This window comes from Crotalus tigris, unplaced genomic scaffold, assembly GCF_016545835.1.
Source record: "Crotalus tigris isolate CLP2741 ecotype Arizona unplaced genomic scaffold, ASM1654583v1 scf7180000017666.379230911805:20528666, whole genome shotgun sequence".
In the NCBI taxonomy this organism is placed as follows: Eukaryota; Metazoa; Chordata; class Lepidosauria; order Squamata; family Viperidae; genus Crotalus; species Crotalus tigris.
Window position 1 is genome coordinate 10,536,224 of NW_024096552.1, and position 23,747 is coordinate 10,559,970.

Below are 23,747 nucleotides of genomic sequence, written 5' to 3' on the forward strand. Positions count from 1 at the left end.
GTCTGTGGCCCAGGTGAGTGGCTCGCTTGCATGAGTAGGCATTAGTTTGAGGATAGGAACAATGGTGAGGCATCTTGGGGCTAGGTCCCTTGCACCCACATCCAAGCTGGCAGCAGTGGCAACCACTTGAGCGGCCATGATCCCCCCTCCCCAGCAAGCTATCCACCCCAACCGACCTATTCCTTCCCTGGCCAGCCAGCTGGCACAAATCCTTGCCGCTCTTCTCCTCCTTGCCCTTCCCACTCAAGCAGCAGCAGCTGCCTGGGTTTCTTGGCTTTGTCCAAGTGGAAGAAAGCAGAGGTGCAGCAGCAGAATTGCTCACAAACAATAAGACCCAGGTGTGCTGCTTGCTCTCATACGTTGGCCTTATTGAGAGCAATCCCGCTGCTGCACCTCCGCTTTCTTCTACTCAGATGGAGCCGAGAAACCCAAGCCACTGCCAATCATAAACTTTTTATCTGAAGGGAGACCTTGGGGAAACTGGATTCTCCATCTGTGAGCAAAAGGGGTAGTTCAAAATGAAGCAAGTTGCTTTGTTTTGAATTGCTCCATTTGCTCACAGACGGAGAATCCAGTTTCCCCAAGGTCTCCCTTCGGATAAAAAGTTTATGAGTGCCTATCTGGCATTTGAAAACGATTTGCACACAAGCAAGCAGTGCATCCGGGCCTTATTGTCTGAGAGCAATCCTACTGCTGCACCTCTGCTTTCTTCCACTTGGATGGAGCTAAGCAACCCAAGCTGCTGCCCCCACTTGAGTGGGAAGGATGAGGAGGAGAAGAGCAGTGAGAATTTGTGCCAGCCGGCCGACCAGGCAAGAAGTAAGTTGGGTATGATGAAGGGCTGGCTGGGGGGGGGGGGATCATGGCTGCTCAGGTAGTTGCCTCCACTGCCGGCTTGGACGCAGGTTCAAGGGACCTGGCCCGTGATGTCTCACCATTCAGTTGAAGGCTTCATTCCTGTCTTCAAACTAAGGCCTGCGCACACAAGCAAGCCACTCATCCGGGCAGTATTGGTTCCTGCGCCCAGCTAACTCCGATTCCACGCTTTGCTCCATAGGCATGCAAACGAAGCAAATACTTCCCTCTCAGAGAATGGAAGTTTCCAGAGGCCATGATCTCTTTTGCAGAGAATGGGTGTGTGGACATGTGATATCATGGCACCCAGGAGTTTCCACTGTCAGCGTGAAAAGCATTTCAAAGCTTTTCTCCTCTCCCTCAAGAAGAAACTGCAGCAAAGAGGAGACAGATTTTGCAAGATAAGTGAGTCCAGCGCATCAGGAAGAGAGGGGGAAGCATGAAGGATTTTAGTGGATCGGGGAGGCCTTGGGGGCCTTTTCCATCACTAGGCCCTCCATGGCCTTGCCTACCCTGAGATACCTCATGTGCACTTAACAAACTGCGCATTCGCCCACATATTTGATTAGCAAATGGATGGACGAAAGTAGGAAGTGAATCACTTTCAAAGATTCACTCCTACAAATTTTTGTGTTACAAATGTAATGGACAGGCTCCATTACATTTGTAACTCGAGGACTACTTGTTTAACAGTCAATTCTCATATTCTCATATATAAAAGCAAGTCCACGTTTGTAATCAGGCCACCAACCAGGACTCCTTATTGAGTTCTCCTATTTGAGATGCTTCTTTCACACCTAATTAATTAGGAATACCTATAAAAACAACATATGCCAAAACAGGGTTGTAAAAAGATCCCCAGAATCAATATTAAAACTTCAAAGCTTTTCTTTACATAAGCAGTATTTTCTAGACATATTTCTTTTTATTACTTTATTTTTGGCAAATTATTGTTGACCCTCAATAGCGTTTTCCTTTCCATTCCAAATCAGCAATTTGCTGATTTGCACTCCCAAAAGGAAAAATGCATGTTCTTATTTTTGGCAGCCCATCTTCCACAAACTGTTAACACAAGAGATTTTGTAATCTTCTTCCCTCCAATGTTGGTGCTAGTGAAACAAAGGGATTTTATTCTGACATGAAAGGTTTTCCACATATTGTACTACAGTTCCTCCAAAGTTTCCTTTATCAACTATTTGTCTAAGCTTTATTAATAAGTTCATTTGCTTCAATTAATTCAACTGTTTTCAGTCCATCGTTTTTTTTTCTTTTTTCATCTATAAAATGATAGAATATCTTCCTAGAGGTTTAAATTATTTTGTGCTTGCTACCATACTTTCCCTCAAACATGTGTTACGATATGCATCAAAATCACAAAGAGAATAAATTAAAAAGGTCAGCAAAGGGAATTTAAATATAGGTTTGGGAAGGGAAGCATACAAAAATCTCTTATTTTGAATACGTCAAAACTTAATTTGTCCTGTGCTGCAAGTCCATCATTATTGTCCAAATTATTCTATAGTTGGAACAATAGCAAAGGATAGTAGAGTTCTGAGAAATCTTTAGTTAGCTCACAATTGATCTTCTTTTTGACCAAGGTCCTGCTGGTTTCAATAAAGAGATTATGTGGAAGATTTCACAGCCTGCTCATATGATGGGGGTGGGGTGTTGCAGTAAGAAGGTGGAGGGGGATAAACTTGGTTCATTTGTGGAGACTTAGGTTGGACATGGTAACTCATGGCCATAGGATTCATCATAATTTCTTCTGAATCTGCATAATAGGCCATTCCTGGCTGCTGGGCTCCTGAAAAAGAGACATAATAGAAAATATCAGAAATTGATTAATGTGACCATGTCTAAACAAATAATTCTGGATGATTTTCAAGCTATTCACAAGACTTTTTATATTGTATATTTTAGAGAATGTTAAATATAAAAAAATACCCCATCAAGAAAATCAGATTTCGCAATCTGAAATAAGAGGATCCTTTTTCTTGATAACTTGGAAATGAGACAATATTTCTTTTCTTTTTGAACTACTAATTTCATATTCAGATTGCTGCACTTGCCATATTATATATACAAGCTTTGTTTCTATTCGTTCCTGTATCACCATTTTTTGAATCAGCCATCCAACTTAGTATTTAATGAATTATCATACATATGCTGTGACAAAGACTATGTAATAGGATGTGAAACCGAACCAAGTTCAGTTCACAGAATGTCTAAAGTAAATAAAACAGAAACTAGAATATTGTGCAGAAAGGCTGCCTTCATTTTGAAATTCAAATGGATTTCTCAGAAACTCTTCAGAACTCATTGGAAAATTATCTGGCACTTACATGGTAATATGGCTCTATCCAGAGAACATTGCTGCAATGATACCCCTCAGAAAAAGTGAGTGCTGACCAATGAAGTTTTTATTGTACAGTTTTATTGTTTTTCTTTGCTATGGTCTCAGATTTTATTGGGACAATATAATTCTCTAATAATTTCATACTCTTTATCCTATATATTTAAATTCTAATAAAGAAGTGAGTAATGTTACAAAAGATACCTTTTGACTGGTAGGGCTCAGAGTCTCCTCTCTGAAAGTACACACCATCCTATATGATGTGACATGATGACTCACTTCAAATCATTGATGGTATCAATTCACCACTCTCCTCTCATGATTTACAGATATTCATTTAATTCTGAATTATATTCCACAAATCTAAAATCTGTCATAGATAACATAACTGGGACCTGGTATTTCTGGTGGCTTATTCAACAGTAGAAAGATATATCTTCTATCAGAGTAATGCATGGACAAAATAACAGTCTATGTTTGAATTTGAAGCATATAGTATATATTACACTGTATATGCTTAAAGATCTCTTCTTGTTCAAGGTATGGCCTCTTCAATTATATTTAGTTTAGTACATGCTTACTTTTAAGCTATATTTAAATTTATTTTCCCTTTTCTTCTATTCAAATTGTTTTTACCCTGATTAAAAGAAAATTTATGTACAGGTAGTCCTCGAGTTATGAGTGTAATGGAGCCTGCCATTCCACTCGTAATTTGAAAACTCATAGAGTGAATCTCATATCTCGAACAAGATCACTCCCTTGCTCATTAAAATGCATGCAGGTGGAAAAGATGACTAAAATACAGATAGAATTTAAGCCAGAACTGTTTTTGTTAGGAATATTAGGATTTAATTATGGAAAAGAGAATGAATATTTAATATTACATGTATTGAAAGCTGTGAGAATAGCATTTGTCCAATTCTGGAAAAATGAAAATCTACCACCTGACCAGATTATAATCATGAAAATCTTAAAATGTGCAGAAATGGATAGACTAACTCTAGAGATTAAAGAGAAAGAAGACTCAGTTTATTTTAAAACATGGGAAAATTTTTTATCAATGGTTAGCAATACGATCTAGCAAGAAAGGATTGTGAAATTTAATAGGATGAATGATATTTACTGATTAACTATTACTTTCATGATTATTGTTATTCTTAGTGACTATAACTGTTTAGCATTATATTAATTAATCTTACTTAATATTTGTATCCGGACAACAGTCTGCTTGCTAAAGCGTAGAATTGTTTTGGGAGTAACCCCACTACTGTATCTACCCTCACTCTAACCCCATTCCTGAACCCTACCCAATACCTATATCGACCTTTTCCCTTCCCTATCCTTATAAAACCTAATAAAATATCTTTAAAACAAACACATGCAGCTCATTAAGCAAACATGAAATATCTTGGGGTGGGGAAGGCCATGGAGGGCCTAGTGATGAAACCCACTAAGATACTGTATGCTTCCCCATCTCTTCCTGCTGCGCTGGACTCACCTGGAAAAGATCTGTCTCCTCTCTGCCATGGTTCCTGCTGCTGCCTGGATCTGAGGCCAGGGGATGCTTCTGCGCTTGCCACCGCCGCGGCCCGATCTGGGCTCTGGAGGTCTTTTCCAGCTGTTGCCACCTGGATTTGAGGCCGGGGAATGCTTCTGTGGCCTCCCTGCGGCCTGGAAAAGGCCTCCGGAATCCAGATCCAGCCTCCAGAGGCATGAGGAAGTGTCATGCTTTAGTTCCATTCTTTGTTGCAGAGAACAGCTTTAGTTCCATTCTCTGTTGCAGAGAACAGAGGCCTAAAGTACCATGAGATCTCGCGAGGTCAGTAGAGAGAAATCTCGCCCAACTGATCTCACGTGATCTTGCATTACCTTTGGCCTCCGTTCTCTGCAAATGCACCAAAGGCCTGGAGCAGCCAAGAAAATGAAGGATATCAATCTTCGTAGGGTGGGTATTGAAGGACTGGTGCCTAGGGAGACCCAGGGCAGGAGCGGGGTGGAAGGGAATAACCAGGGTGAATGTTGCAGGACCACTGTGGTCGCTCGTAAGAGTGAACGACTGCCGTGGTGCTGCAATATTCATAATTTCGGGACTTGCTCGTAAGCACTAAAGGGTGCTCATCACATAACTTTAAAAAAGCATTAAGTGAGCGCTCGTAAGTCGGGGATTACCTGTATTCAACAATATGCAATGAAGCATTTTAATATGTGAATAACTACAAGGAGAAAAATAGATAATTTCCTGTGTGCCATTTTAATCCTATGTGTGAGTTTGTGTAAAATATAATAGAACAAGAATGTATTTACATTTTGAGGGGGCTGGCTTGATAACTATTTGATGTGTTTGGGTTTCTTAGACGTTAGTGTTATTTCTTTGATTACAAAAATAATAATAATTTTATTCCATGGGAAAAGTAATTTAAAACAGTTGTGCTTTTATCTTCTTTTTCATTAAACACCCACCCCAACTATGAAATTTCAATTTAAAAGTCTCAAAACAATTTAGCTTCTTCGTTTTTTATTATTTTGCCTATTTTGTGGCCCCAGCAGTTCTTGTTTGCAGGCAAATGCTTTTTCTTGCATATATTCCAATGCAGTATTGTTGCTACTTTGTCGTGCTGTTGTTTTTGTGATCTTGCAATAGCTAATTACATGGCCCACTGTTTCTTCAGTTTTATTACATTCTGGTGATATATTGGGAAAAAAAATTTAATAGCAAATTTTAAATAGCAAATCTGTTTGCTTTGGATGGACTCTGTTGGAGATATGTAAGTTGAACATCTATGGCTTTAACTTGCATTGAGATAGCCAGATGGCCTTCAATCTGTTTTTTAACTTATTACTTGTACGATCCTTTGTAGTCACACCATTCATTCATGGTACAAACTTTGCCTTGAAATTAAGGTGTCTGGCAGATTGCTTAAGGTAATGCATTATATTACCTTACGATCAAATCAGTGAGGACATGACAGTAATTATTGAGATAAATAATTACTATATTATTGAGCAATAGAGGTAAACCTGATAAGACAATTGTAATCTCTAACCTGGTGTACTGGAGTTAGGCGGTCGAGTGAATGACACATTGTAAGTTGTTTCATCAACCAGTGGTGGAGGATACATCCGTCTTCGGATAAAGAAACCAGCCCCACAGCAAAATAAAACTCCCATCATCAGAAGGAACCTGAGCAAAACAAAGAGAGAGAAAGAAAGAAACAGGTTAAAAAAAATTGGTTACTTACAAAATTTAATGCATAGTTAATTACTGACCCCAGTACAAGTAATTAATCCAATGGTCAATAAATCTAAATGGCTCAGAGGAAATGGAAAGATTTTTTTGAATATGCTTCAATACTGTTTAGGTAGAGTATATAAATTTCAACTTGCTTAGCATTAGTTTTTTGGTCCCTAGAGCTTCCCCCAGTTGGCCAAATATTTGAGCATTTTGGACATGAAAATACATTAAGAGTTTTTTCCACAACCTTTCCACATCTCAATGAAACTAATAGTTGTTGCATATTCACATAATAGCCATCTAGTCTAAACTTTGAGGATTGCTCAATCCCAGGTTGGTCAGAGGGAGAGAAAGATCTTCTGATCTTTAGGGAGTTAGAGACTGCATCCAGAAGGAAGAAGGGATGACCAGAGAGAGCCTTCATGATGTGAAAGAGATGCTTACCTTGATGCTATTCACTCCTTCTAAGCTTGTACATGCCCAAAGAGAACTATGACTCTTGTTCCAGATTTAATCTTCTATTCTTGTTATACCCATATACTTTATTGGATTCTATAGCCCATTGAAATGAATGAAGCTTACTTACATGAAGGTAGGTATCAGATTGTATTAATTACTTGAATCTATCTGTCATAGTTAGTAATACAGGAATTTTTCTTTAACTGATACAGAAAGCATCAGATGTGGAGTGCTGCCTTAGGCTCTTAAGTTCATTTTCATAGCAAATTAACTGCAAAAGAAGCTTCATGGATATCATATTAACCTTGCTAGTTGCTTACCAACTTACCAAAAATACCATAGTCGCTGGATCGACAAACTTCTCACGCAGCATCTTGAACCACAACAATCTTCATAGGATCGACATCTGTATAATGGGGATAAAAATTTTAAGATTTCTTAGATTTAAGAAATTTAAGATTTAAGAAAGTAGAATTTCAGAATGCTAGAGTTCTGTTTCCTTGCTTTAACTGTGAACATGATTGCTAGATAACAAATTCTGGAAGGTCCACAGTTCTGCTTTAAAGAAATTTACTTTCAGTGTTAATCTGGACTTGTCAAGAAGTCAGAGCTACTCATCATCAACTATCACAAATTCAAGGATAGAAAATTATTTAGCTGTTGATACAACTGATTTTTTTCTTCATTCATATTCATGGGGTTATACTTTGGATACACTAGGAAAGAAGAAAACAAAACTATCTGCAATTTCACATGAATATAAATAATATATTTTCAAAACTGGATATTTATATTGATGAAGCCAAGCCACAAAACATGGATTAAGAGATCATTTGTATCTAGGCATACCTATGAAAAAAAGCAAAACTGAAAGTTTTCCTAGAAAAATGTGAAAAAAAACCAAAATAAATTAAAATAATTCATTATTTCATTACTTAATTAACAGCATTATGCTTGGGCACTCAGTCATCCAGATATTTATACTGGATTTGGCACTTTTGTTCACCTATCAAGTCCTTACCAAAACCCAAGACAGACAGATGTTACTGTTTAATAACATAAGAAATAACATTGCAGTTCCAACTAAAGCTGCCTTTTGCAATTATTACTATTACGATTAGTCACACAATTTTTTTCTGTTCTCAAATTATTAGCATATTCCCAAACTGCATACATAAGTTGTTAGATGCTGGCTTAGCACTACAGAATTTCACTGTAAATATTCCCAGGTGGAATCTCTTCTTTTGGCCTTATGCCATCAGTGGAGAGATCTCAAAATCACCTTCCACTGGTCTTGTAACGGGAAGGGGCGTTGACTTACCTGAACGCCTTTTCTCAGCACGGAGATGGATAATCCACGCAGTGGGTTGAGACTGTATTCCTGGCCAATCAGATCAGTCAGCCAAAGTTGCCACGCCCCGTCTTGGACCATGATCCTTTAGTCTTGACTCGAGCGCAGCCATTGACTGACAGTAAGACGTTTTGGCTCCACTAAATATACCCTATTATTCTAGTCTATAAGGGTGGGTGTGGATTATCCATCTCCGTGCTGAGAAAAGGCGTTCAGGTAAGTCAACGCCCCTTCTCCAGCACTGGAGATGGATAATCCACGCAGTGGGACATACCAAAGCCTATTGTCCCTTGGGTTGGGGAATAGACTGGTCCCGTGTGCAACTTTGGTCTAGCACCTGCTGGAGAACCCTCCTACCGAAGGAGGCCTCTGCAGAGGAGTACCTGTCGATTTTGTAATGACGAATGAATGGAGAGGGCGAGGCCCAAGTGGCTGCCCTGCATACCTCTTCAATAGAAGCCTGCATGGCCCATGCTGCTGAGGTGGCAGCACTCCTTGTGGAATGGGCTGTGATATGCTTGGGGACTTGCAAGGACTCCGCCTGGTATGCCCCCGTGATGCATGCCCTAATCCACCTACCGATGGTAGAGGACGAGACCTTCCGGCCCCTAGTAGCAGGGTGGAAGGATATGAAAAGCGCTTCCGAGCGTCGGAATTCCGCTGTGCGTGAAATGTAATGTCTTAGTGCCCTGCGTACGTCCAAGGTGTGCCATTGTTGTTCCAGGGGATGAGCTGGGTTTGGACAGAAGTCTGGTAGGACTATTTCCTGTGATCTGTGAAAAAGGGAGTTGACCTTTGGAATGAATGAAGGGTCTATTCTTAGGACTACCTTGTCCCTGTGAAAATGGCACAGGTCCTTCCTCATTGAGAGAGAAGCTAACTCGGATATCCGCCGAGCTGACGTGATGGCTACCAAGAATGCTACCTTATGGGTCAGATAGCGAATGTCACATGTTTTGAGTGGTTCGAAGGGCGCTCTGGTAAGAGCTTGTAGTACTCGTGGTAGTTCCCACGATGGATACCTGTGCACGGTTGGCGGTCTGATGTTTGCAGCCCCCTTGAGGAAGGATCGTATTAAGGGATGCTTGCCCAAGGATTCACCGGGGCTGGCAGAAAGTATAGTTGAGAGGGCGGCGATTTGCCTGCGCAGTGTGTTTGGCGAGAGGTCCCTCTCTAGGCCATCTAGTAAAAATTCTAGGATCTTGGGAATTGTGATCCCTTCGAGTAACAATTCCTGTTTAGAGCACCATGATTGGAAGCTTCTCCACGTGGCCTCGTAGATACGGTTCGTGGAGGGGCGCCTTGATGCCTGTATGACCCTAATTACACCCTGTGAGCAAGCCCCCTTGGCTAAAATTGACCGTTCAAGAGCCAGACGGCTAGTTGTAGCCATTGTGGCTCTGGGTGGGAGATCTCCCCCTGCTTGAGGGAGATCCTCTCCGGAGGAATCCGCCATGGATTCGTGCGGGAGAGACTCCTCAAGTCTGCGAACCAAGGTCTCCTTGGCCAATAAGGGGCCACAAGGATTACCTCGGCCCTTTCCCGCAGAATCTTGCGTACTACCGCCGGAAGGAGAGGTAAGGGTGGAAACGCGTACAGGAGCCCCCTTGGCCATGGGCTCCGTAACGCGTCCGTCTGCTCTGCTCCCTTGGATGGGAATCGGGAGAAGAAGCGAGTTAGGTGGGCATTGGAAGGAGAGGCAAAAAGGTCCACCTGGGGAAGCCCGAAGCGGTGACAGACCTCCCTGAAGATCCTCGGGTGTAGTTGCCACTCCGAGTGATCTATTGTTGATCTGCTCAACAGATCTGCTTGGATGTTTGCCTCCCCCGATATGTGGTCGGCCTTTATGGAGGCCAGATTTTGTTCCGCCCAGGCCCCCAGTAGGAGGGCCTCGGCCGAGAGCGAGCGAGAGTGTGTGCCCCCCTGACGGTTTATGTGGGCCTTGGCTGTCACGTTGTCCGTCAGGACCAGTACGTGCCTGCCTTTTATGCTGCTGTGAAAATGCCTTAACGCTAGGTGAATAGCCCGCAGCTCGAGCCAGTTTATGTTGTGTCGGAGATCCACCGCTGACCAGCGGCCCTGTGTCCACTTGGTCCCCAAGTGGCCTCCCCAGCCGAATAAGCTCGCATCTGTTGTGACTACTACTCTGTCTGGTTCCCTGAAGGGGGACCCCCTGAGGAGAGCTGGAGATAGCCACCACCTGAGGGAGTGTCGTACTCTCAGAGGTATGCCTACCCTCTTCCGGGATGCACTGATTTGTTGTCTCTGAAACGGGAGCATGAACCATTGCAGTTCTCTTGAGTGCAGCCTTGCCCAAGGAACTATTGCTATGGTCGATATCATCTTCCCTAGCAGCTGGGAGAGGCAGACCAGCGTCACTGACTGACCGCGGCTTACCTGTTTTACGGCTTTCTTTATGCTGCTGAGGCGTTCCTGTGATAGGTACACCTTGCATTCCTTTGTGTCTATGACCGCTCCCAGGTGGAGTATTCTCGTAGTTGGGGTTAGATGGCTCTTTGGAAAGTTCACCGAGAAGCCGTGGTCCTGCAGCATTTTTATCACTAACTTTAGGTCCGCCCGAGACTGCTGGGCGGACGATGACTGGATTAGAATATCGTCCAGGTAGCACTGGACTCTGACTGGTACGTTTCTTAGTTGTGCTGCCAGAACCGCCAGAATCTTGGTGAACACCCTGGGCGCTGATGACAGGCCGAATGGAAGTGCCCTGTATTGAAAATGGTGCCCCCTGTAGGCAAACCGTAGAAAGCGGCGGTGAGCCAGAGAGATAGGGATGTGCAAGTATGCCTCCGTGAGGTCGATCGATGCCAGAAAATCCCCTTTCCTTACGCTTCCAAGGATGGAGCGTAGTGTCTGCATTTTGAATTTGCGGTATTTTATGTAGAAATTTAGCCTTTTCAAATCCAAAACGGCTCTCCAACCCCCCGAGGGTTTTGGGACCACGAAGAGGATAGAATAAAACCCCTGGTCTCTCTGGTTCATAGGCACCGGCTCTACGGCCCGTATGTTTAGAAGGTGCTGAACGGCCTCGTTCATGAGCCTTCTCTTTGTTGGGTTTGTGGGACAGGGGCACGGGCGGAAGCGGTTCGGGGGCTTTGAGAGAAATTCTAGAGATAGACCATGACGTATGGTGTTCCTGACCCATACGTCCGTGGTGGTCTCTTCCCACTGGGGAGCAAACCCTGCTAGTCTGCCCCCTATGGGAAGGTCTGGGCGGGAGTCATCTGGTACGGCGGAAGGGGCGGTTGTTCCCCCGAAAGGGCCGTCTTCCCTGTGTTTGCCTATGTCTTGTGTTCTGTCTGTCCCCCTGTCTTTCCCTATCCTGTCTAGCTTGGAAGGGTTGGGAATTTTGAAAGTAGTTGACCCTGGCTTCCGTACGAAAGGATTGTTTCCTTCCCCAGGAGCCGGGTCTCTTGTCCTGCCTTTTAAGCATGTGTTTAAGGACCTTGCGCTTGTCCTTGTTCTCTGTCAGGTATGGCGTTAGTGCCTCACCAAACAGCTTTGCCCCTTGGTACGGAGCCGAAGCCAATTTCCACTTGGATTTGGTATCCGCCTGCCAGTTCTTTAGCCAGAGGATGCGCCTGCTCGTGTTGTTTGCCGCCATTGCCTTGGCTGAAAACTTGGTCGCTAAAAGTGTTGCGTCCGACGCATATTCCGTGGCCGCTACCATTTTGCTGAGTTCCTGATGAGTGCGTATATCTTCCATGGGAACCCGGCCCTGTAGCTCACGGAGCCAACAAAGTGTGGCTCTGGTGAAAAAGGACGCGGAGGTAGACGCCCTGGTAGCCCAAGCTATTGCCTGGTGCGTTCTCCTGTAGTTGGACTCACTCTTTCGGTCCTCGGCTTTAAGAGCCTCAGCAAAATCTCCTGATATGGCCGTGTCCGATATCAGGGGACCTATGGGTTCGTCCACCACCGGCACCTCCAATGTTCCCTCTAGCTCCCTTGCTACGTTAAATAGCTTCCTCTCCGCATTGCTAGGAAGTGGTAGGGAGGTTGGCGCTGCCCACTGTTTCCTTATTGTGTTTAGGAACATGGTCGGGCATGGTATGCGGTGTTGAGTGGTTACCTTTTCGGCGAACGTCGGCTCAGCCTCCGTGTCAACTGTGACAGGCTCCGCTGGTGTCCCATGCCCCAGATGGGCTGTGGCCTCAGCCTTGCGCAGAATAGTAACAAAAAGAGAAGGGTTAAACAGGCCGCTGAAGGACGGCCCTTGAGGTGAGGTGTCCTCCTCCTCCTCAGACATTTGAATCCCTTGTGTCGTACCTGGCTGGTCCAGGTAAGCTTCCTCAGAGACCGACGAGTCTGAGATGGAGGAGAGGTCCTGATGGTCCTCCGTTTCCTCCCGATGCCTCGTTCTAAGTCCTAGAGACTTGGCTTTTGAAGTTTGAGCCCTGGCCTCAAATGCACGGTCCACTGCCTGTGCTATTAGGGTAGCTAGCAGATCCCCCGTCAATGCAGGAGGAGTGACCATTGCCTGCGACCCTGCAGGTGCTGTGGTTAGCATGGTCCTCGGGGTTTCCTGTAACCTCCGTGGGGAGGGGGATCGGGAGAGCGATGAGAATTCGCCTATCCCACCCTCTGTTTGGGACTGTGATGAGCTCCCTAATGACCAAATGGCCCGTGGGGATGAAGGGAGACCCAGCGGTAGATCAGGACCTATTCCCCCATTCTGCCTATTTTCAATTCTGGCCCTTTTCTGGGCTCTGTCAAACTCTTTTTCTAGGGCTTGGTGTCTTCTGATTGCCTGTTTGTCAGCCTTCTTTGATGACTTCCTTGCAGCCTTTCTAGGGGCTGCAGAGGATTCTGAATCCTCTGAAGCAGGTGCTCCAGAGGATGAAGGCGGGGCTCCAGTGGAGGGAATGATTGCTTCCTCCATTCTCCACTAACGCTGGGCCGCGATAGGGGGGACCCAGGTAGTAGGAGAGCTCCAACTTTGAGTAAGGACAGGCGCACTACTGGGGGCGTCTGGAACTCAGGAGCAGACTCTGCCAAATTGTCAGAGTTAGTCACTGTGCACGGATAAGAACAGGCACGCTAATGGGAATGCCTGGAACCCGGCTTGACTATGGTGGGTAAGGACAGGCACGCGACTGGGGATGCCTGGGACCCACCACTAAATCCAGAGGCGTACGGGCCACTAATGGGGGACCCGAAGTCTGGAAGGAGCCAAAGGCAACTAAACACAGTTAGTTATGAAAGGTTCTTATTTACTTTAGGTAGAAGACACCAAGTCCTGGAACCAGTAGCTATGTGTCTGATTTGAATGTCTCTGAATGAATAATAGATGCTTTAGTACCCCAGTACTGCTTGCCTATTAATTCACTCCAGCGGCTGAACCTAGCTTTCTTAAGGAACTTTAACTCCCCTGTTTGGACAAAAAATATGGCCGCCGCTGCCAGGAAACTACTGCGCATGTGTTAACAAGGCTGCCTATGCCACGTGCGGTTGTAACAAAGAGCTGCGCGTGCTTCCAGCTGTGCAGACAATGGCGCCTCGTTTAAAAAATCCTGAGCAGCCTGGAGTGAAAAGACTGCTCCTTCGCACGCCAGCTGTTTCCCTTAATCAATCTCCCTCCCAGCATGCGTCCCCTTTGTCCTCCGCTTCCCTCGCTAACTGCTTGCCTTTCTGTCTTTTTTTTTTGTTTAAAAACGCGAGGGGTTGCCCGAGCCTCCCCGTTTGTTTAAGGCGGCTGCCGGCTGCTGGAAGGTGGCTGGGGTTGGTTAGGGAGGGGAGTTAGGGATTTCCCCCTTTTAAGTGGGGGTGGTTTCCCCTGTAGGAATCTGACTTCCTGAGTTTTACAATTTAGCAAGGAAATTTTTGAGTGGTCAATTAAATTGAATTAAATTATCTCTAATTAACTTTTAAACTAAGCAATTTCAGCTACTAGAAAAAATCCCCCCTAATGGAAAGGAACTATACCTGCCCAGGAGCCAAAAGTTGTAGATGTCTCTGCATGGCCAGATCAGTCAAGACTAAAGGATCATGGTCCAAGACGGGGCATGGCAACTTTGGCTGACTGATCTGATTGGCCAGGAATACAGTCTCAACCCACTGCGTGAATTATCCATCTCCAGTGCTGGAGAATGTTTTTCTGTTCATGACATGGACAGTGAAGTCTCAGGGTGGATAGAAGAAGCACTGCATCCCAAAAGTATTTAATTACAACAAAAACTCTTCAACAAGAAATATAGATTTATTATGAAGCAACTATATTAAGAGCTGTAAGCTGTTTAATGTTAAGGGAGATGTTATGTTCCTGAGATATTTATATTTTCATCACCACTGCTCTGATTTTCCCAACTTGCAACTGAGAGGCTGCAACTTGCTACATAAGACCTGCGTGGGAGGAAAAGATCTTCTTTATCTTTACTCCTTGCAGGAAGCCCTCTCTCCCCCCAGAATAAAATAGTCTTTATTCTTAAGATTAAAAAAAAGGCAGAATAGAATATTTCCCCTCAAGGAGAAGAGGAAAAGCGGAAAGCAGCCCCAAACTTCCTGCTACAGAAAAACAGACTCAAGCAGAAACCTGAAGAGGCTAGTCTTTAGGAATGGAGATTTTGTAATCCTTTCAGAAAGACTGGGCCACTATTTGTAAACAAAGAGCAGCCAGAAACTCCAAATAAGCAATACAAAAGGCAATGAGCCCAAAGTGAAAAGATTGGCTCAAACAAAACACCAGGGTCTACATTTCCCCTCTTCCCTGTAGAGCCAGCCATGACCAATACATGACCCACAGGAATCTGGCAACAGACATTAAAATATTAAATGTTGTATTAAATATTAATAAATAAATATTAAAATATTAAAGCACACATTCTTACACAGGAACAGGTATCTCAATCGCAAAGCCCCAAAGAAGGTATAAAAACCTACCTACATCTTAACTCCCAGAAAAATGCTGCTGTCATTGAAGTTTCTGGCTATCAAATAAACAAAGACCTTCTTTCCTGCAGCCTGTCTCCATTTTATTTCCAGTCCATTAGGGCTGCATGTGCTGACTCTTGCACTCCGGTTTTGGCTTGGGCCCCACCGGGGCTTCACAAGAGGAGGTTTCCTCTGGTCTTACCATTCCATCTGTTCCTCTATCAATTGCTGACATCTCAAAACCGCCAACCTCCTGGTGGGGTCCAGGTAGGCTGTTACACTGGAGAGCTGTTTTATTGTCAACTCTCCAGCTGACATTTCCAGAAAAAGAAACTCCTGGGACATGATTTCACCAAGAGTATAATGCTTTCCTGAAAATGTACACTGGCACAGAAGAAGTGAAAACGGTTCTAATTTTCCCACTAGAAAGCTTAGTCAATTAAATAAATGAGGCTCTGCTGCCCTCTAGTGCTCATCTAGTGCTCAAAGAAGATGCGTGGATAGCAGTCAGTGTTGAATTCAGTGAAAAGAAATTCATACACACATTGGCATAAAATAAAAAATAAAATAAGAGAAAAATAAGAGGAAGGAGAGATGTTGGATATGTTTGTCACCATGAATTATTTGTAAAGATAACAAAGGGAGGATATAAACAACAAAACAAAGACAATTAGTTTTTCAATATTAAGTCACCTTTAAATAAGACCAAAAAGATGATTCCTGTTTTTGCCATTCCTAGCTAGAATATATTCATTTGCTTATTTAGTTGTTACCAATATTATATCCTGTCCCATTCAGAAGCTCTGTGAGACATACACATTATGAAATTATAATCTTCAATAATCCACTATCATAAAACTTTATCATATACACATAATCAATTATTGTCTTCCATAAGGTTTAGTTCTTTTCCTCCTTGTTATTTAACCTCTGTGAAGCAGCAAGCTTTTCCCATGGCACTCGTCTCCAAAGAACATTCTTCTACATTAGTTGCTTGTAGGAGTACATAGAACTGAAAGCACTACTTGGCTAGGCTATTGTTTTCATCTTTGCTTAAACTATAGTTTAATTTTTGTTTAATTTAAAGATTGTTAACAAAAATTAAACTAAGGTTTAAGTAAGGATGAAAATAGCCTAGCCTAGCCAAGTAGTGCTTTCAGTTCTATGCACTAGAGTAATCTGTACAGGCAAAGTGGTAGGGCTACAAAAGAGGGAGACATCAATGAATAGGAAAGATGGTATTCTAGGTATAATAATAATAGTAGTAGTAGTAGTAGTAATGATAATAATAATAATAATAATAATAATAATAATAATAATAATAATAATAATAATAATAATAAGAGAGAGACCAAACTGGCCTACAAGAAAGACCAAATGAAGAACAGAATAGAGGCATGGAAAGACAAAGCACTACATGGCGAATATGTTAAAAAAATAGCTGGGAAAGCAGATAATAACAAGACCTGGCAATGGCTAAGAGCAGGAAAATTGAAGAAAGAGACCGAGGGACTAATTGTGGCTGCACAAGACCAAGCCTTAAGGACAAATGCATATAAAGTCAAAATTGAGAAGACAGCAATTTTTTCAATTTCTCAATTTTTTGCTGCGATGATCCATAACAATAATAATAATAATAATAATAATAATAACAACAACAACAACAACAACAACAACAACAACAACAACAAGGTCCGCGCTAGATATCAGAGTTCCTGGATATCTGGTGAAAAATGGGTTACAGGACTCAGGACTGTTGGCTGAGCAACCAGGGCCAGCAGCTGCAGAACTACTGGAAGAAAAGATGTTTACCCGTCGCAGATACACAGTGACTGAAAACAAAGAAATAATGATCTGTTACTACAGATCAAGTCCAACAAGAAGAGGATATCGAAAACGAATGCACCAATTCTGGAAAGAACAACATCCAGAATCAGAAATAACAGAACAGAGACTAGCAGATCAACGCCGATTTATAACACGAAATAAAGTATTCACAGAAACAGAATTGGACGAACTGCAAAGGTTTACCCAGGGCAAAGAAATCAAAGCCTTACCAGAAGTAATTCAGAATGTAGAGGCCAACCAGGGGGAGTTGGCAGTGAAGGAATCAGCAAAGATATACAACTGTTCTCATTTGGAAACCAGGCACCTCTCTCAGGATGAACAAAACCCTCTAACTAAAGAAATAAAAGAATTGAAACAAAGAATAACTGAGCATCTAGAACAGCACAAAAACAACAGAATAAGGCTACCTGCATTGAAGCTTGTTCCAAAGAAACAGCTAGCACAAGCATTAAAAGATGCAAATACTGCAATATCAAGTATAAGCACCAATTCACTGCAAGAAACAAACCAACTAATGTACAGCACAGCTGCAGTTATAACAGAATACCTGGGATGCAAAATCAACAAAGAAGAAAAACAAACAAACAGTGCACCACAAAAAATGGAAGGTTAGACTAGAAAATAAGATCAGCAAGTTAAGATCACATGCAAGCAAGCTAGAACAGATGAAAGAAAAGAAGCTGAAGAACAAGAAGACCAAAGAATACCTAATCAAGAAATACCACTTAGAAACAAGGAAGATCAAGGAAGCACTGGAAATAATAAAGCAACAAATAACAGCTATAGCCAGGAAAATCAGTAGAGATGAAGCTCGAATTGCAAACTATAGGCAGAACCTCCAATTTCAATCCAATCAGAAACGTTTCTACCAATCCATCAATGGAGAAACTGCAAGGAATCAGTCAGTACCTGACAAGGAAGAAACAGTGCAATTCTGGAAGCAGATATGGATAACCCAAAGAAATACAACACGGATGCAGCTTGGTTAAAAGAGGTGGATGCAAATAAAACAGAAGTTGAAATGAAAGAACTAGTAATAACAACAAACATGGTAGAAAAAAGAGCAAAGAAAATCAAAAATTGGTCAGCACCAGGTGAAGATGAACTGCATGGGTTTTTGCCCTGAAAATCTAACTGTTATACACCAATCATTGCCAAACCACTTAAACAATATACTACAAGGAGGAGAAATTGAAAAGTGGCTAACAACGGGAAAAACTACCACAATAATGAAAAACCAGCAAAAGGGGCAACAACCAGGTAACTAAGGCCATTACTGCTTACCCACAACTTTCACCTTACTAATTGGGTGGGTAGCGATGTTAGTACAACAGCATCTAGTTGAAAACAATCTCTTTCCACCTGAGCAGAAAGGAAACCGCCCCAATAGCAGAGGAACAAAAGATCAACTCCTAATAGACAAAATGATCTTGGAAAACTGCAAGAGAAGGAAGACCAACCTGCATGTGGCATGGATTGACTACAAAAAGGCATTTGACTCTCTGCCACATGATTGGATAATCAAGTGCCTAGAAATAACAGGAGTAAGTAGAAACATCAGAAAATTTGTGCAAAGATCGATGGCACAATGGAAGACACAGTTGCAGATCAATGGTGAGAGACTGGGAGAGGTTAATATCAAGAGAGGAATATTTCAAGAAGATTCATTGTCACCATTACTATTTGTTATTGCACTGTTTCCTCTGTCAACAATACTGAATAACTCAGGACATGGCTATCAAAATCAAAAACATCTGCCAGACTATCCCACCTCCTTTATATGGATGATCTGAAGCTGTATGGAAAAACATCATCTGAAATAGAATCGCTGCTCAACACTGTCCGTATATATAGCCAAGATATTGTTATGGAGTTTGGCTTGGACAAATGTGCCACACTTACATCAAACAAGGAAAAATAATGAAAACTGAAGGAATCAAGATGCCCTACGAAAATAACATTAAGAATCTGGATGAGAAAGAGTACTACAAATACTTGGGTATCCTTCAAGCTGACAACATCAAGCACACTGAAGTCAAGAAAAAGATTGGAGGTGAATACATCAAGAGAGTGAAGAAGATCTTAAAATCCAAACTCAATGGAGGAAATACCATAAAGGCAATCAAACACCTGGGCAATCCCGTTATTAGGTACACAGTGGAAGAGTGGACTGGACTCAAGCAGAACTAAAAGCAATGGATAGGCAGACCAGAAAAATAATGCCAATGAATCATGCCCTTCATCCACGCAGTGACATTGATAGACTTTATCTACCAAGGCAAATAGGTGGGCGTGGAATGCTACAAGTACATCAGATTGTTGAAGAAGAAAAAGTGGCTTTGGAAGAATATCTGAAGAACAATGATGAAGATGCACTGAAATTAGTATATCAGGAAGGCTTACTAACTACTGGAGAGAACAAACTGGCCTACAAGAAAGACCAAATGAAGAACAGAATAGAGGCATGGGAAGACAAAGCACTACATGGCCAATACATTAAAAAATAGCTGGGAAAGCAGATAATAATAAAACCTGGCAATGGCTAAGAGCAGGAAAATTGAAGAAAGAGACCGAGGGACTAATTCTGGCTGCACAAGACCAAGCCTTAAGGACAAATGCATACAAAGTCAAAATTGAGAAGACAGCAACAGACAGTAAGTGCCGCCTATGCAAAGAAGCTGAAGAAACAGTGGATCACTTGGTAAGCTGTTGCAAGAAGATTGCACAAACTGATTACAAGCAGTGGCATGACAAAGTAGCAACAATGGTGCATTGGAAGATCTGCAAAAATATCATTTGCCTGTAAGCAAAAACTGGTGGGATCATAAAATAGAGAAAGTCATAGAAAATGATAAAATTAAACTGCTCTTGGACTTCAGAATTCAAACAGACAAGCACCTGCAACATAACACCCCAGACTTAACAATTGTCGATAAGAAGACAAAAAAGTCTGGATAGTGGATGTGGCAGTGCCTGGAGATAGCAAAATAGAAGAGAAAGAACTGGAGAAGATAACAAAATACAAAGACCTACAAATAGAAATAGAAAGACTGTGGCAAAAGCAAGCAAGGGTAGTACCAATAGTCATAGGCTCCTTGGTGCAATCCCAAAACAACTGGAGCACCACTTGAACACAATTGGCATTGACAAATTCGCTATTAGTCAATTGCAAAAGGCGGCCTTATTAGGAACTGATTCCATCCTGCGACGATATCTGTAATACCATCAAACATCCACATCTGCCTATCCCAGGTCCTGGGTAAGGACTCGATAGGTAGACAAAATGCCAAATCCAGTCTGAACATCTGGCTGACTGTGTGATGATCGATAATAAAATAATAATAATATAGAAATAGAAAGACTGTGGCAAAAGCAAGCAAGGGTAGTGCCAATAGTCTAGGTCCTTGGGTGCATCCCAAAACAACTGGAGCACCATGAACACCATGCATTGACAAAATTCAATATTAGTCATTGCAAAAGGCGGCCTTATTAGGAATGCGTCCATCCTGTGACGATATCTGTAATACCATCAAACACCCAACACTGCCATATCCCAGGGTCTGGGTAAGGACTCGATAGGTAGACAAAATGCCAAATCCAGTCTGAAACATACTGGCTGGACTGTGCGATGATCAACAACAAACAACATAATAATAATAATAGGCTCATCGCAACAGTCAGCCAGATGTTCAGACTGGATTTTGCATGGGACCGGGCTAGGCAGATGTGATGTTTGTGGTATTACAGATATCGTAGCAGCAGGATGGGAAGCAGTTCCTGAGTAAGGCCGCCTTTTGCAATTGACTAATAGCGAATTTGTCAATGCCAATGGTGTTCAAGTGGTGCTCCAGTTGTTTTGGGATTGCACCCAAGGAGTCTATTACTATTGGTACTACCCTTGCTTGCTTTTGCTGCAGTCTTTCTATTTCTATTTGTAGGTCTTTGTATTTTGTTATCTTCTCCAGTTCTTTCTTGTCTATTCTGCTGTCTCCAGGAACTGCCCTGTCCACTATCCAGACTTTTTTGTCTTTCTTATCGACAATTGTTAAGTCTGGGGTGTTATGTTGCAGGTGCTTGTCTGTTTGAATTTTGAAGTCTCAGAGCAGTTTAATTTTATCATTTTCTATGACTTTCTCTATTTTATGATCCCACCAGTTTTTGCTTACAGGCAAATGATATTTTTTAGATCTTCCAATGCACCATTGTTGCTACTTTGTCATGCCGCTGCTTGTAGTCAGTCTGTGCAATCTTCTTGCAACAGCTTACCAAGTGGTCCACTGTTTCTTCAGCTTCTTTGCATAGGCGGCACTTACTGTCTGTTGCTGTCTTCTCATTTTTGACTTTGTATGCATTTGTCCTTAAGGCTTGGTCTTGTGCAGCCAGAATTAGTCCCTCGGTCTCTTTCTTCATTTTTCCTGCTCTTAGCCATTGCCAGGTTTTATTATTATCTGCTTTCCCAGCTATTTTTTTCATGTATTGGCCATGTAGTGCTTTGTCTTCCCATGCCTCTATTCGTCTTCATTTGGTCTTTCTTGTAGGCCACTTTGGTCTCTCCAGTAGTTAGTAAACCTTCCTGATATACTAATTTAAGTGCATCTTCATCATTGTTCTTCAGATATTCTTCCAAAGCCATTTTTTCTTCTTCAACCATCTGATGTACTTGTAGCATTCCATGCCCACCTATTTGCATTGGTAGATAAAGTCTATCAATGTCACTGCGTGGATGAAGGGCATGATTCATTGTCATTATTTTTCTGGTCTGCCTATCCATTGCTTTTAGTTCTGCTTGAGTCCAGTCCACTATTCCAGCTGTGTACCTAATGACTGGGATTGCCCAGGTGTTGATTGCCTTTATGGTATTTCCTCCATTGAGTTTGGACTTTAAGATCTTCTTCACTCTCTTGATGTATTCACCTCTAATCTTTTTCTTGAATTCAGTGTGCTTGATGTTGTCAGCTTGAAGAATACCCAAGTATTTGTAGTACTCTTCCTCATCCAGACTCTTAATGTTATTTTTGTGGGGCATCTTGATTTCTTCAGTTTTCACTATTTTTCCTTGTTTGATAGTAAGTATGGCACATTTGTCCAAGCAAACTCCACAACAATATCGTGGCTATATATACGGACAGTGTTGAGCAGCGATTCTATTTCAGATGATGTTTTTCCATACAGCTTCAGATCATCCATGTAAAGGAGCTGGGATAGTCTGGTAGATGTTTTTGATGTTTGATAGCCATGTCCTGAGTTATTCAGTATTGTTGACAGAGGAAACAGTGCAATAACAAATAGTAATGGTGACAATGAATTTCCTTGAAATATTCCTCTCTTGATATTAACCTCTCCCAGTCTCTCACCATTGATCTGCAACTGTGTCTTCCACTGTGCCATCGATCTTTGCACAAATTTTCTGATGTTTCTACTGACTCCTGTTATTTCTAGGCACTTGATTATCCAGTCATGTGGCAGAGAGTCAAATGCCTTTTTGTAATCAATCCATGCCACATTCAGTTTGGTCTTCCTTTTCTTGCAGTTTTCCAAGATCATTTTGTCTATTAGGAGTTGATCTTTTGTTCCTCTGCTATTGGGGCGGTTTCCTTTCTACTCAGGTGGAAAGAGATTGTTTTCAACTAGATGCTGTTGTACTACATCAGCTACCACACCAATTAGTAATTTGAAAGTTGTTGGTCAGCAGGTAATTATTATTATTATTATTATTATTATTATTATTATTATTATTACTATTATTCAATTTTGTCTTCAGCTGTTCTTTGTCTCTGTCTTCTTTAATAATCAACAGAGAAATAAATCCTAAAGCAAGTGAGAGATCAAACAGATTCTTGATATGCCTAGCTGACATTTTTTTTTAAATAAATTATATTGTTTTTTAAGTTCTTAAAGCAACATATTTAGGACACACCATGGTATTGGGTAATCAAACATCTTAAAACAAGACATATATACATAATATAATCAATATGTCAAATATTCCCTCTCTTTTTCCCTCAAATAGCATAGTATATTTAGAATATCCAATTCTAGCTTATATTCAACCTGAACCTGTTTTTAAGCTTCATCAATTTCTACCATAATCAAATTAACTTTAAATAAAAACATTTTCAATTCAAATATCCCTTCCACATATGTTCTACTTTCTTAATTTTATCAAAATTTGTGTCTTCTTCCGTAACTCTCTTTTATTTAGAGTAAAATATTAATCTATCCTGTACCTATCAAATCTATCAATTGATCTATCTCTTCAAGCTATAAAAATATCATACCTTAAATCATGTCATTCTATTAAACAAAATTCAAATCTCCAATTAATTATCATGACTAGTAACATCCATATCATCAGAAAATCATATCATCTTATTAAATTTCAATTAACTATTAGTTCACTTCAAATCTGAAACATCTCCTCAATTTTCGTCATTCCATTACATCATAATTTTCATAGAAATAAACCTAACATTCTAAAAGGAATATTCCTAACATTCTAAATTGTCTTTAATCCCTTATACAGTATAGAAAGATATCTCATTTTTAAACAAAAATATTAATCTATCCTAGACACATCTAAATGTATGTATTTATCAAACTATTCTATAGATATCTAATCCTTCACTTAATCAATCTCTTTGAATTAACAAATTAATAACAAACCTTAAATCATTTCAATCCTTTAAGTAAAGTTTAAATTTCACGTTACAGCACAAACAAGTCATCTTATTTAATTAACATTCAATTAATTATTGATTCACTCC

General features: G+C 41.5%; 1 protein-coding gene across 2 annotated transcripts in view; it reads right to left on the reverse strand.

The window, feature by feature from the left end:
• Nucleotides 1-1,745: 1,745 nt before the first annotated feature.
• VOPP1 (VOPP1 WW domain binding protein) overlaps nt 1,746-23,747 on the reverse strand; it is a 60,140-nt gene continuing 38,138 nt past the window's right edge. Inside the window, exons 3-5 of one of the 2 annotated variants that reach the window (XM_039336682.1) lie at nt 7,228-7,305; nt 6,253-6,389; nt 1,746-2,659 (exon numbers count right to left, since the gene is read on the reverse strand). In XM_039336682.1, coding sequence (XP_039192616.1) covers nt 2,478-2,659; nt 6,253-6,389; nt 7,228-7,305 — 397 coding nt within the window. In that variant the 3' untranslated portion in view covers nt 1,746-2,477. The remainder of the gene's footprint in view (nt 2,660-6,252; nt 6,390-7,227; nt 7,306-23,747) is intronic. The other variant, XM_039336681.1, reaches the window with a different exon arrangement.